Source organism: Xyrauchen texanus, chromosome 18 (assembly GCF_025860055.1).
Source record: "Xyrauchen texanus isolate HMW12.3.18 chromosome 18, RBS_HiC_50CHRs, whole genome shotgun sequence".
NCBI lineage: Eukaryota > Metazoa > Chordata > Actinopteri > Cypriniformes > Catostomidae > Xyrauchen > Xyrauchen texanus.
In genome coordinates this window covers 42,702,512-42,716,405 of record NC_068293.1, presented here as the reverse complement: position 1 = coordinate 42,716,405, position 13,894 = coordinate 42,702,512, and the positions used below count along the sequence as shown (strand labels likewise).

Sequence of the window (13,894 nt, the reverse complement as noted above, 5' to 3'; positions counted from 1 at the left end):
AATATTCCCACATTTATTTATTTTTGTATTTATTCTTACATTTCTGTCTCTTGTATGATAATGATGTGGGCGGGGCCTGTTTACCATTGGGTTATTATATATTGAAGCGTGTGCTCGATTACTCTTGACTTGTTTTGATGTGACGTTAGATCATAGCCATAATCGCGTGTAAACTAAAGCTATTTGTGGGGCAAAAAACATAAGAGCTTAAGTCAACCCAAGATGTATTGGTTATACTACAATCACAAAATAAATGGGGAGCTGTTTCTTCAACAAAACCACAAAATGGGCAAGTTTCATAAATGATATGATTTAACCTTGTCCTTTTCTTTATTTTTCTGTGTATATAACTTCATATTTTGATGTCTGCAAATCCATAATATTGTTTTCTGTTGTTATGATTGTTCATTGTGAAAGATACAGCCATGCTTCATTTCCCTGATCGTTTATGTATGTATACATCTGCAATAAAAAAAATTAAAATCTACAGCTGACTCTTCACATATATCTAGAGAGTTGCGCGACTTGCGAATGAAGTCGATAACCGCGCATCAAATAACTGTTAATAAATGTTTCATTTAGAGTAGTGGTGCTTATTGATGTTTTAGGAGAGCTGTATGCTGGTATGAATGTCGAAGCACTTCCTGGATTGTTAAACTCTCTGCAAAACGTTTCCCTGCATATTCAAAATCTGTGCGAGTCAGCGGGTGCTGAGGTGGGACGTCCATCTGCTCCCGATAAGTACTATTGAGCTCTCATCCAATGATGCACTGGAGCTATGCAAGGACCGCCTCCCTCATTTCCATGTTGCACACAGAAAAGTAAAAATAAATACATGTATAAATAAATAAATATATATGGGAATATATAAATATGGAAATAAATATAAAAAATGTATTAACACATAAATAAAAAATATGCAAAATAAATGAATAAATAATTAAAAGTTAAAAATAATAAAAATAAAGTTAATAATAAATATATAAAATAATAAAGGAATAAAGTCATACAATAATACATTCAGGAATAAATTTAATTAAAAACGAATTATATTTGTTTTATCAAGACATTTATTCCTTTATTTTTTTATTATTACATTTATTCATTTATTATTTATGCAGGTTTGGGCCTCCATAGAATGGGGGCCAATCTGTAAATGTTAAAATACTCACTGTTTCTAATGTATAGTCTGTGTAAAGTTATAGCCAGGACTTTTAATTATAAAGAAGCCCGAAATATACATGGGACTCTTATTTTGAAATGTCTGCGCTCCCAGTTGATTCGCTGAGAAAGTGAGTCTGATTCAAACTGAGCTCCTGAGCTCAAACCCTCAGATCTTTTCGGGTGATTAATGAAAAAGATCTGGTTCAAAAGAGTTATTTGTTCACGACTCTCTTGTGCTGGGTTTGTTGTTGCGTGCGGTGCATTGAGCTCGTCATCGCAGCAGAACCGGTGAAAAGCGGTGCGAGATTGAAACTCTAAAAATGTATTCAATAACTCCCAAGATGATATCTGACAAAACCGCATATGAACGCACACAACCAAACTGTCGCCAATGGCAACTAGATTTTAAGTTATAGACGCAATAAATTATTTTTGTTGCATTTGCGACCATTTTAGTCACAGTCTGGAGCACTGATTATACCACAAATGAAATCGATTGAACTTGACTTGTATTGAACTTGGAATATTTATTTAAGCTGGGATAGGAGGAAGTATTTTAACCCCCCAAAATTACTCTATTTACCTTGAAGGGACATTTCACCCAAAAATGAAAATTCTCTCATCGTTTATTCACCCTCATGATATCCCAGGTGTGTATGGCTTTCGTTCTTCATCAGAACACATTTGAAGAAAAATAGAAGAATATCTCAGCAGGTCCTTAAAATGCAAGTTGATGGTGATCAAACTTGTGAAGCTCCAAAAATCACAGACAGTCCGCATAAACGTCATCCATACGACTCCAGCGGTTAAATTAATGTCTTCTAAAGTGATGCGATACATTTTGGTGCAATAAAGATCAATATAGGAGTACTTAACTCGGCAGCAGTATGCGCATTTGACGTAATCGCGTTGGCATGTTTACGCAAGAACTGAGGCATGTACGACACACATGGAAGAGCATTGCTGTTTACAAGTGAGGAGGAGGAACACTGTACAGTAGCTTAGTTGGTTCTGGTTTTGATCTGTATTTGTATCAGTTTCTTTACTCTTAATGGTGCGTTTGAGTGCTCATCCTGGATGTCTCAACCGACATGAGAACGTGAGATTACCTCTGTATCATGGCAACGCGAATATGTCACTCAAGAGACCGCATGATCTCCACCCCTTCAAGAAGCTTACCGGAAGCATTTATTATAGTTACAAAGTATGTAAATATGGATGACGTTTATGCTGACTGTTTTGGACCTTTTAAAGTCTGATCTCCATCCACTTGCATTTTATGGACCGAGATATTTTTAAATTTTTTGTCAAGTGTTCTGGTGAAGAAAGTAAGTCAGACACACCTGGGATATCATGATGGTGAATAAATGATGAGAGAATTTTCATTTTTGGTTGAACTATCCCTTTAAGACTGGGGACAAATCTGTGAATGGACCTGTGCGCTCCAGGTAACAAATAGAGCTCAGATATCACTTTTCCACTGCAATTTAGTGCCGCCTCAACGTGGGTGGGATTATAGGCTGATTGTCATAATTGCGCCCCCTCTACTGCCGTGACATCATCTTATATGCGACACAAACTGACCAAAACAATAACACGAGCGCTAGCTGTTAGCTACTAGCTCAATGTGCTGCATAAAGCAGTTGTTGCATGGTGATTTTACACAAGTGTAACAGTTAAATTGGGCTGGTTGTTTTAGAAGCGTTCCAGTAGCTGCTCAACTAAATAAAGTGAAGCTTTCAAGCAGAGTATCGAGTTAGCGTACCATCCACCATCATGGACTCCAGCCGTGGCCGAGTTCAGGACACTCTCCCTCCCGTTGCTCGCCGGTTTAGATGGCGTCCATTTGGTTGAACCACTTCCACATTTCCTTGATGGAAACTTTTTTTTACTTTTCCCTACACTGTTGGTAGGTGCGGTCAACAGCTAAGACACTTCATGAAAGACATTTTAGTTTCATTCGTCGCTAAAGAGAGGAACATCTGCACCTCGTTTATTGAACGAACACAGACATTTATTTTTACAATTCGAAAGTCACGTGAACAAATAATACTGCTATCGCTGTTGCTAACTTTAAAACTAGCGGGTTGATGTCCCGTGTGGAAAATCCAGTAATGCTGATAGTGACGATTCTCCCTGACCAATCAGTGATCTGCAGGATTTTGGCGTCACATTTAGTATCGGCTCGGCTCGCTTGGAACCTCGACTGAGGTGGTACTTAAAGTATCAGGTACTATCCACTGTGGAAAACCCTTAAAAAGCAAGCAGAGTCATGTCGAGTTGTACCCTGCAGTGGAAACGCCCCATTAAACCTCCACATATATATCACGTGTTATCACTCAAGCACTGTAGCTTTAACTGGACTCAACCGATGCATTATAAAAAGGTTGGGGATAACATGCTGTCTCTCCCCCCTTTTGTTTGTTAGGCTTTTATTTTCTTGTTATTGTTTACCAAGTCCATCATTTCTTTTCTACATTGTGAACTGGTGAAATTGCAGTCTCACTGAATGCCCTTTGTGCATTGAAATGTATGGTCGATTTTATTCCGCTGATTGCAGAGTGCTTTTTCATTTTTATTTGAGTCATTGAATGACATTACTTTAGTCATGAAGCAAATGCACACAAATCTCATGAAGCTACATTTATCAAAAAGCTTACTGTCTAGGCAGAAGCCGGTTTCTTAGAGGAATTGTAGCTAAATGGGCATCTAGGGGTGGGCGGTAAGCAGTTCAAACTGTTGAATGCACAGGTAGTTCCTGTCCGTTTTAACCACTGTTCAATATGAATGCAATGTTTGTAACCATAGCAACCTAAAATTACAGAGCAAGCAGATTGAGCTTTAGCAATTGAAACATTTCCTAACCATTTATATTAAATGCATCTTTCGCTGTCCGGCAATGCAAGATGATTTAAATTGTAATATGGTGTATATGTTGTGTTGCTAAATCTATGATAGTCAGGGTTTATATAAGGGATAATCCATGGCTAGGTGTGCGTTAAACTATTTTAAAGCCACTTCGTGGAGGCAACCACCCTCCGATTTGCATCAGGTTCACGTTGTGCAGTTAAAATAGTTTAATGCAGATCTAGCCGAGGACTATCCCTTACATAAACCCTGAACTGGATATAGAAACAATTGGGTCTCAGTGACTTAGTGACCTATACCCACATACAGAGGTAGACAATCACGCTCCGTGTTTGATGGATGTGCTGAACTGTGTCAGTCAGACAGGTAAATCTGTTATCATGAACCTACACACATATTTTCAGCTGAGAGCCACTGGGACACCTTGATGAATATTTGAGCTGCTCTGCAGAAAAAATTACAAAATATTTACAGTATAAATGTCTAAACATCCTTAAAGTTTTTGTGTCAGACATGTTCACTGAAGACAAGTCTTAATATATCAGTTTTGATCCCAAAGTCAACGTGTCGTTGCGTAATATTACAGTATTTTCAACTGTTAAAAAAATGCATTAAGCTGTGGACACACTGTGTTTGGAGCATGCAAAATGGACACACTAGGGCCACAGCTTAAAAAAAAAAATCTAATAATATTATGTTTAAAACCGTATAGTAACTTTTCTGAAAACATGCCGCTTTGAAATATGAATTCTTATTGAACCAAGAGGTCAGTGTGTTTCATTCTCGTTATACCAAAACTCAGGTCAAAGTTCACCAAACAGCCGCAGCGAATTGTGAAATTTCTTCAAATGAGCTTGTGTTCCTGTCACCTGTGGTTGGATGCGTTTGATTGGGAGTGAATGGAACGTGAATTGCAGTGTGACCTCAGCTTTACAAATTTTGTCTTGTTTTCCAATAAAAAGGTTTCAACATCCTTAAAAATATATTTTCTGAAAACAAGTCTTAATATCTTGCACAGTTTTGCTTCTTGTTTTATGATTGCATTACAACATTTGTAATCTGTAAGAGAGTAGAAAGATAGTGTATTAAACTCAAGTAAAACACATTAATGAGAATTTTGGGGAAAATTTGGTTCATTATAATGTCACATAGCAACACAAAAATATATACTGTGTATACAGTATATATAGACATGTTTTGCTGAGATTCACCCTTCTGTAGAGCTGAGGGTAAAGTTCATCGAGGGCAGGTGTCTGTTGTGTTCTCCAGCCTTTGTTGAGATGTTTATGGGCCTGTGCAGACTCACAGTTTTGGCCCCTTTCTGTCCTGTTTGTTTGTGGAGCAGCAAACAAAATGCCTGTACATTTACATTTATGCATTTGTTAGATGCTTTTATCCAAAGTGACTTACAGTGCACTTATTACAGGGACAATCCCCCCGGAGCAACCTGGAATTAAGTGCCTTGTTCAAGGACACAACCAGCAACCTTCTGATTAACAGTTTAGTGCTTTAGGCCACTACACCACCATGCCTGTATGATCGAACAGGACTGCTGGAATTCAGTAACATAAATGGGGTTAAAGTTCATTAATGAACAAGGACTGGAGAGATAAATTGATTTGCTCGATGTTGTTTATGGCCCTCAGCAGTTTGAGTGCAATGTAAATACTGTGATATTAACATTATGATTTACGAATGTGTACCGTTTTCTTATCCAAACTGACCCCTGGGTGTAGATCTGCTGTGGCAACAAACACAAATTTGATCTAAAGACATGAGAAAGACTCTAGAGCGAATTCACTAACAGTTGCACTACGTTTGGACGTGCAAAAAAACAATTCAGTAAACATCCACAATCCAGTTTAACCAGGCACTGTCTGGTGAGGTCAAAACGTAAATGGACATGTGCTTGTTGAATAAGCCGTCCGAACACTTGTGAGGGTGTTTACATGCAGAGTAAAATAATTTTGATGGGTTTAATGGTGTTTTCCTGATAATAGAACATGGTATAATGTGTTTACATGACTTTATATGTTGTCGAGTTACTAAGCATAATCAGTGCAAGTCAAGCATGTAAACGCACTCATTCTCTCAACCAATGTTGTGAGTTTGGACCAGGCCTGTCTGTTTTGTCCAACCAATGGTTGATTATTTTTGCTTTCTGTTTTGTGACACTAGGGTCACAAAAATTACACATGCTTTAAATCCATTTGCAGTAGGGGTCGGCCAATTTAACGATTATTAGTAATCAAGGAGACCGATAACTGATATTTGGAGCCGATATACCTTCAAATTTTAGTGTCCAAATTTACAGTAACACAAAACGTCCTTTAAATGCCTACGGACATGTGTTTAATGAAATGCTGTAAAACAGAATACTTGAAAAATACTAGAAAACAACATATCGACATTATTATTATTATTATTATTATTATTATTATTCAAATATAAAGTGGAGGGAGCTCCTAGCAGCATTTCTTTTCAACTGAAACTTTAAATAATGACCTAAACAGCTCATATCAGAATATTATGTATTAGCATGTGATAACAGATGAGAATCAACGTTATTGTAGCTGACAATCTTCATGTAGTTCGCTGGATAGCCCGTTTAGTCAAGTGCAAAATGGGCCATGGGATTTTATTCACAACAGAGGTGAAAGATTTAACGCTAGCAAAGTTGGCGTTACATTTGCTAAACCTCGTAACGTTGGCTGGCTAGCTACCACTATCAATGCCATCATGAGCTATAACATAAAAACATCAACTCACACTCGCATTGTATTTTTCCATTATGGTCTACTGTTGTTGAAATAACTGTGTCTGCAGCTCTACTATGCAGCGCCTCATGCCTCATGTCTCATGCGGGCCAGGTAGAGAGGCAATGCGTGCGGAGTGTGAAAGGGCATTAATGAAGCGTGTTCGGTATATAGAGCATTGCAACATCAGTATCTGCTTGTCCTCACAGTGATTCATCTTTCCCACCGTTCGCCCATGAATATGGAGTACAGTGTTGATTGGCCATTTACTCATGACATAACCAATCTGATAATACTGTGGGTGGGACATTGAACAAGACTACAAGCAGTACCCTTTCAGAGACGGGGTGTCATCATAGCCAACGGAGCACTTCTTAAAATGTATCAGCATTCAGATCAGACAAAATAACAATTCCGATAATTAGAAACATTATGAGTATCAGACCCGATTATCGGCCAGGCTGATCAGCCGATCCCTAATTTGCAGATTTCCCACCAAAGTCAGCACAGAAATGTCTGCAGATTCTGTCTGGAACGGCAGAGACACAGATAGAGATAAAGAAAAAAAGATGTTTTGCTTCTGGAAGACATTCTCCTAATGGCACAGGCGTTGTCTCCACATAGATACTGTCACTCAAGCAGTGTGTATGTGTAGAGGTCTGATCCTTTAATCTTGCTCTGATCAAACAGCAGAGAGCAGTATTAGTCACTGTGACCGTCCTGGACGACCCTGTCAGACCCAACACTCTCCCCGTCTGAATGTTCTGTCCAGAGAGATGCTTCCAGAATGAGTCCATTCTTGGAGAGAGGGATTCAGTTGTAATTAGTCATCCATTAGCGATCTCATCAAGTTTTGTGGCTGGAATTTTGAAAGCGCAGCAACATTTGCTTTCCATACACCAGATATTTTCAAATGTGCATGTTGTGTGTTCTGGTGTGTATACATGTTCTTAAATGGCAGCGTCCACACAGTCAATGTTTGGGATTGACAGCCGAATAACCAAAGTCAAGCCATTATATATACCTATATATAATGTATTTATTTATATATATATATATATATATATATATATATATATATATATATATATATATATATATATATATATATATATATATATATATATATATATGTGTGTATATATATATATATATATATATATATATATATATATATATATATGTGTATATATATATATATATATATATATATATATATATATATGTATATATATATATATATATATATATATATATATATATATATATATATATATATATATATATATATATATATATATGTGTACAATTTTAATAATGTTGTATTCAAGAATTTCAAAATGTTTTTTTTTTCTTTTCTTTCATTTTTGTTCTCCCTGCATTTCTTTTCATTTATTTTATTGTTTCATTTGTATTGCTATGGTTTGTTTTACTCTCCCTGAAATATTGTTATTATTATGTCAAACATTATTAATGTAATCTAATGTCTCTGTACATGTATAGGAAATTTTTTCCCCATTCTAATGGTTGATGTGAACATTATCTAAAGCTCATGACCCGTATCTGCATGATTTTATGCATTACACTGCTGCCACACGATTGGCTAATTAGATAATCACATGAATAAGTAGGTGTACAGGTGTTCCTAATAAAGGGCTCACTAAGTGTACACCTTGAAAAATATATATATATGGAAGTGGTGGTGGTGTAGTGGCTAAAAGCACAAGGCTGTTAATCAGAAGGTCGCTGGTTCGAACCCCAAGGCCACCACCATTGTGTCCTTGAGTAAGGCACTTAACTCCAGGTTGCTCCGGGGGGATTGTCCCTGTAATAAGTGCACTGTAAGTCACTTTGGATAAAAGCATCTGCCAAATGCATAAATGTAAATGTGATATTAAAAACTTTAATATAATTTGAATACCTTTTACTTCATGGTTGCACCACATGACATTATATATTTATTTAATATTAAACCAATTTTGACACCAAGATTATATTTCTTTGAACTTGACGTGTTATAAACTAGATTTTTTAATTATGTCTCCCCTTTAACACCTCAAATCTTATTAGTTCATCCATCAGACCTTAATTAACCGACAGCAGCTTGAAAGCCTGCAAAGCACTGATGGGCACAGAAGATATTTAGCCAAAAAACGAATTTAAGAGCATGCATGACATGCACTTATTTGTTGAATATTATATGAAAGTAAAAGAATGCATGTGTACTTCTCTTTCCTCAGCTCTTACAGCGGCGGCAGGACGGGGACAGATGGAAGTGTGCAGCTTCCTGTTAGAGCAGGGGGTGCGGGTTCAGCAGGTGAACAGACGAGGAGCATGTGCGCTCTTCTGCGCTGTGCGACAGGGACATTGGCAGGTGAGATGCTCCAAAACACCTGAGCAACTTGCATGAATAACCACCAACAATAGTGGCATCTCAGTCCAAGTGTTTAATGATGAAACTCCACTTCAGATTGCAGATCTGCTGTTGCAGCACGGTGCTGATGTGAATGTAAGTGACAAACAGGGTCGCACACTGTTGATGGTTGCCGCGTGTGAAGGGCATCTGAGCACCGCAGACTTCTTGCTGTCTAAAGGTGAGTGATGTTCTCACATCCTCTGCGAAAGTGAGACGGTGATGGCACAAGCCTCCACTTCAAAAACACGATTCTTTCAACTTTTTTGTAATTTGTTTGTGACATCGTTCGAGCTGCACCGTTGTTGTTGCGTGCAACCAGTGAGGGCATCACGATAGAAGTGTGAAGTGGTTCTCGATTCCTAATGAATACTTCATAAAGTGATTTTAAAAACTTCAAGTCATTATTGATTGTTTCCAATAAGGTTTAACTAGTTCAAATGAATATCTTCTGCATTTCTCAGGTGCCTCTTTAATGTCGGTGGATAAGGAGGGGTTAACTCCTCTCAGCTGGGCGTGTTTAAAAGGACACAAGAATGTTGTTGAGTTTTTGGTGGAGAAGGGTGCGGTTATTGACCACTCGGACAAGAATGGACGTACTCCACTCGACCTGGCTGCTTTCTATGGAGACGCAGACATCGTAAGTGAATAATGTGTGCTGATGAATTCTGCAGAGCTCTTTTGTCATGATGCTATTTAGAGCCTCTTTACAATTGTTTTTAATATAAGATGCTCATGCATGTTATATAATTTCAATAACTTATCCATGTAATTTTTATTTTCATTTGGTATGAATTACCTCTATAAGCAGGTACAAATAATGAAAAATTTTTTTTTATAAATATATGTCTTCAGATGCTTTTTAAAAATGTCAATGCTTAGTGCTTGTCTCATTTCAATTGGTAAAGTGCACCAGATATTTGGCGCATAATGGCTGAAAGCAGTTTCACCAGATCTGTTAAGATTTACATTACAGTGTGATGGAAATTCTGCATTGGAATCCACCTATAGATTTACTTTTTTAGTTTTTGTGATGCTGCATGTCAAAAATGTATTTGCGATCAAATTTAAAGTTGTGACGGCAGTATTAATCTTCATTTAGAGAAATGTCTAATCAGTTGAGGAAAAATGTATTCTACATATCAGGGTGTAAAGAGTCGTACTTGGTCAGAAACTAATGAAATACCTGCTGTGTCACTGTTGAATTTCTTTGAATTGTTATTCAGTAAATTACTCTTCCTGTGTGCCAATTCAAATTGACTCATGAATTTAAATGATGTGAATTCGAAGGCTAGAAACATATTTGACACAATTACGTATAACTGATGCCAACTCCAACCATATGACATGGGATACTTCATACGCCATTGTCTGAACCTTTGGCTTAGGATGGACCAGACCGAACCTCACCGAAATTACCGGCCAGGTTGAACTGGGATGCACCTCCCTGCCTGCATCACATTTATCTATTGATGGACGACACTCTTGAAATGGAATACATAGTCTATCAATTAATTGCCAACAAAAGCCTTCATCAGCCAATTAACAATGACAATTGCATCTATATGAACTTCTACAGTTAAAATAGGATGAACATCAAAGTTCATACAATGAACGATGTTTAAACACTGTCCCTTAACACTTACATAGTTTACTTATTTTAAACCATGACTTGCACTATACATAAGTAATATTGGCATTATATTCATGATGTTAGTCAGAGTAACTGGCCCCCACAGTGAGTCTGGTTTCTCCCATTAACCAACATCTTAAGCAGTTTTGTGTTCCTTGCCACAGTCACCATCGGCTGCTCACTGGGGTTATAAATACAATTATTATTTAATTACTTATTTTTAAACACAATTCACAATTGTATTTTATCTAATTACACAATGATGACTCATCGACATTATAGAACATTACAGTGTTATCTTCTGTTAATGCCTGATCTTCTGTAAAGCTGCTTTGAAACGATGTGTGTTGTGATAGGCGCTATACAAATCATTTTACTTGATGTATATGCATAAGTGAAGGTTTGGCCAACACATTGCCAAAGTGCGGACCGGTCAAACATGTTTAACGTGCATTTGAACCTCTGTGCTCAAGGAGGCGATAGAGTTGCAATCAAAATTCTGTGCTTGTAGGCATCGCACATTGATCCGAGAAGCACGACAGAAGGATCAAATACCAGTATGAGCGGCCTGATACATGGATGTGCGGTTGCTACTGAGAAATATCAGACCACTAGATGGTGCCATTGATCAATCAGTGTCGTAAAATTGCTTACTAACCTTGTCTGTGTAAAGTTATCCAGTATATCAACTCCATTTTCATATCGACGTATTGGTGGTAAACCATGTAAATCTCAGAAACTTTTCATTGTCTTCTGTTATCGAACAAGCCATCCATCATGTTATCCTGTTTATGATCAGATGCACGGCGAGAAAGCACGATGGACACCGCTGCATCATGTTCGGATAGCGGCCGGCCAACTAACATGCTCGCTTCAGTGTGGTTATGGACTGTGGTCCATTCTGACGAGTGATTTTAATCTTATCCTGTCCATGATCCTACATACAGAGAATAAGCGATGGAATCAACGCTCCATCTGAGAGCCCTCCCTCATAAACAGAGCGTTTGGAGCATGAGTTGCAGAACTGCAGCCAAGAAACACTCGCACCGGTCAGTTTATGGACTGTGGTTCATTCTGTGATTTCGATCTCATCATGGTGATTAGTGTAAAAGTCCGTCTGTTCCACGAGTGCTTTTGAAGTTACGTCCATGAGTATGAAGTCCCCACTGTAATATGAGGCAGTTCTGTGATAGGATGGAAGTGTTCCTTCTCATGAATTATATGTAAAAACGCTCAGAATCTAGTGACGTACATGTGTACTGTCCTACCAATAATAACTTTGAGTTGACACATATACCTCATTTTTGTGATGCTTCAACAAGTGTTTAAACCGGACAAATAACCCCATAGTGAGAGCTATCAAAAAAATCTGTGTGCTGTGACGTGTTGTGTTTGTAGGTGCATTACCTGGTTGAGAAGGGAGCCGTGATTGAACATGTGGATTACAGTGGCATGAGACCTCTGGATCGAGCCATCGGCTGCAGAAACACATCAGTGGTGTTGACCTTACTGAAGAAAGGAGCTAAACTAGGTGAGACTAGCATCTGTGCTAGGACTGGGCAATATAGCGAAGACAATAAAACATTGTCTTAACACTCAAGTACAAGTCATGAGACAAGAATAGTGAAACTAGTTTAGTGACATGCTCTTCTGGAAACTTAACGGACAGATAAAAAGTGCATTACAAATATTGGGATGAGGTTGCATCTGTTGGCTTAAGGAGACCTGGGTTTGAATCGTGCAGTGGTCCATCTTTCCTATTGTGCCTTTACTCCCTCTTAATAAAGAAAATCATATACGTATATATGCTATATTTCGCCCAGTTCTTACCGCCATCTTGATGTGGTGTATTCTTTCTCTTTGTATGCCTCTTTCTGTGCTGTTTTTCACTCTTTTCTCTCTTTTAACTGCTTTCACTAAAACCCTCATAAGGCTACAGAACGTCACCTTATGATCGAACAGGTACACTCTTTAGGTAACTTTATTTCATGCCAATCGCATACTTTCACTAAGCTTTGTTTTTAAAGACAAGTTTGACGTAAATGGGACCACCTCTCTCTGTATCCAAGGTAACGCTGCCTGGGCGATGGCGACATCCAAACCGGATATCCTGATTATCCTCCTACAGAAACTCATGGAGGAAGGCAATCTGCTTTATAAAGTACGTACATTAAAGTTTGAGATATGTCAACATTTGGCGTTATTTTTCATGTTAATGTTACATTTTAAATATAATTAATAGTACAAATATCTGCACCACCTCTGGAGTCACGAGTACGAATCCAGGGTGTGCTGAGTGACTCCAGCCAGGACTCCTAAGCAACCAAATTGACCCGGTTGCTAGGGAGGGTAGTCACATGGGGTAACCTCCTCGTGGTCACTATAATGTGGTTCTCGCTCTCGGTGGGGTGCGTGGATGCTACAGTGAATAGCGTGAAGCCTCCACATGCGCTAGGTCTCCGTGGTAACGCGCCCAACAAGCCACGTGATAAGATGCGCAGATTGAAGGTCTCAGACATAGAGGCAACTGAGATTCGTCCTCCGACACCCGGACTGAGGTGAGTCACTACGCCACCACGAGGACATAGAGTGCATTGGAAATTGGGCATTCTAAAAAGGGGAGAAAATAAAAAAGAGCATATCTGGAGCAGATGACACGAAGTTTAATTTCACCTCAGGTGCTGCTTCCCTCTTTCACTCACAGTGTGTGCAGAACAATGTCCTCTCGCAAGATGAGGAAAAAATAAATATGGAAATCACTTTAGTGGTGGTGCGGGGATGCGGATTTTCGAACGTTGGCTTGCAATTCGCTAAAAACAAATTCACATTTAATTTTTTTTTTAAATCTGCGTCTGCTTGTAAGTTATTCTAAAAAGTAGATTTATCCTAAAAAATTACTATTTTAGGGTAAGTATGCCAATTTTTTTTATTACTATTATTATATTTACTCTGCGGATTCAATTCACTGTATCCAGAAGCTGCTCAAAATCTTAACCAGAACAAAATACATTTGTATCATCTGCAAACAAAACAAAAACATTGGACCCAAAACTGAACCTT

General features: G+C 38.1%; 1 protein-coding gene across 5 annotated transcripts in view; it reads left to right on the top strand.

Annotated features, from left to right (window-relative positions):
- Positions 1-13,894, top strand: part of LOC127658658 (protein TANC1-like) — a 260,584-nt gene that overhangs the window by 237,126 nt on the left and 9,564 nt on the right. For 2 of the 5 annotated variants that reach the window (XM_052148061.1, XM_052148060.1), the window contains exons 19-24: positions 9,029-9,162; positions 9,259-9,382; positions 9,666-9,841; positions 12,233-12,365; positions 12,767-12,796; positions 12,904-12,995. In XM_052148061.1, coding sequence (XP_052004021.1) covers positions 9,029-9,162; positions 9,259-9,382; positions 9,666-9,841; positions 12,233-12,365; positions 12,767-12,796; positions 12,904-12,995 — 689 coding nt within the window. Of the gene's footprint in view, positions 1-9,028; positions 9,163-9,258; positions 9,383-9,665; positions 9,842-12,232; positions 12,366-12,766; positions 12,810-12,903; positions 12,996-13,894 lie in introns of all 5 variants that reach the window. The other 3 variants (XM_052148063.1, XM_052148062.1, XR_007972434.1) reach the window with 2 other exon arrangements.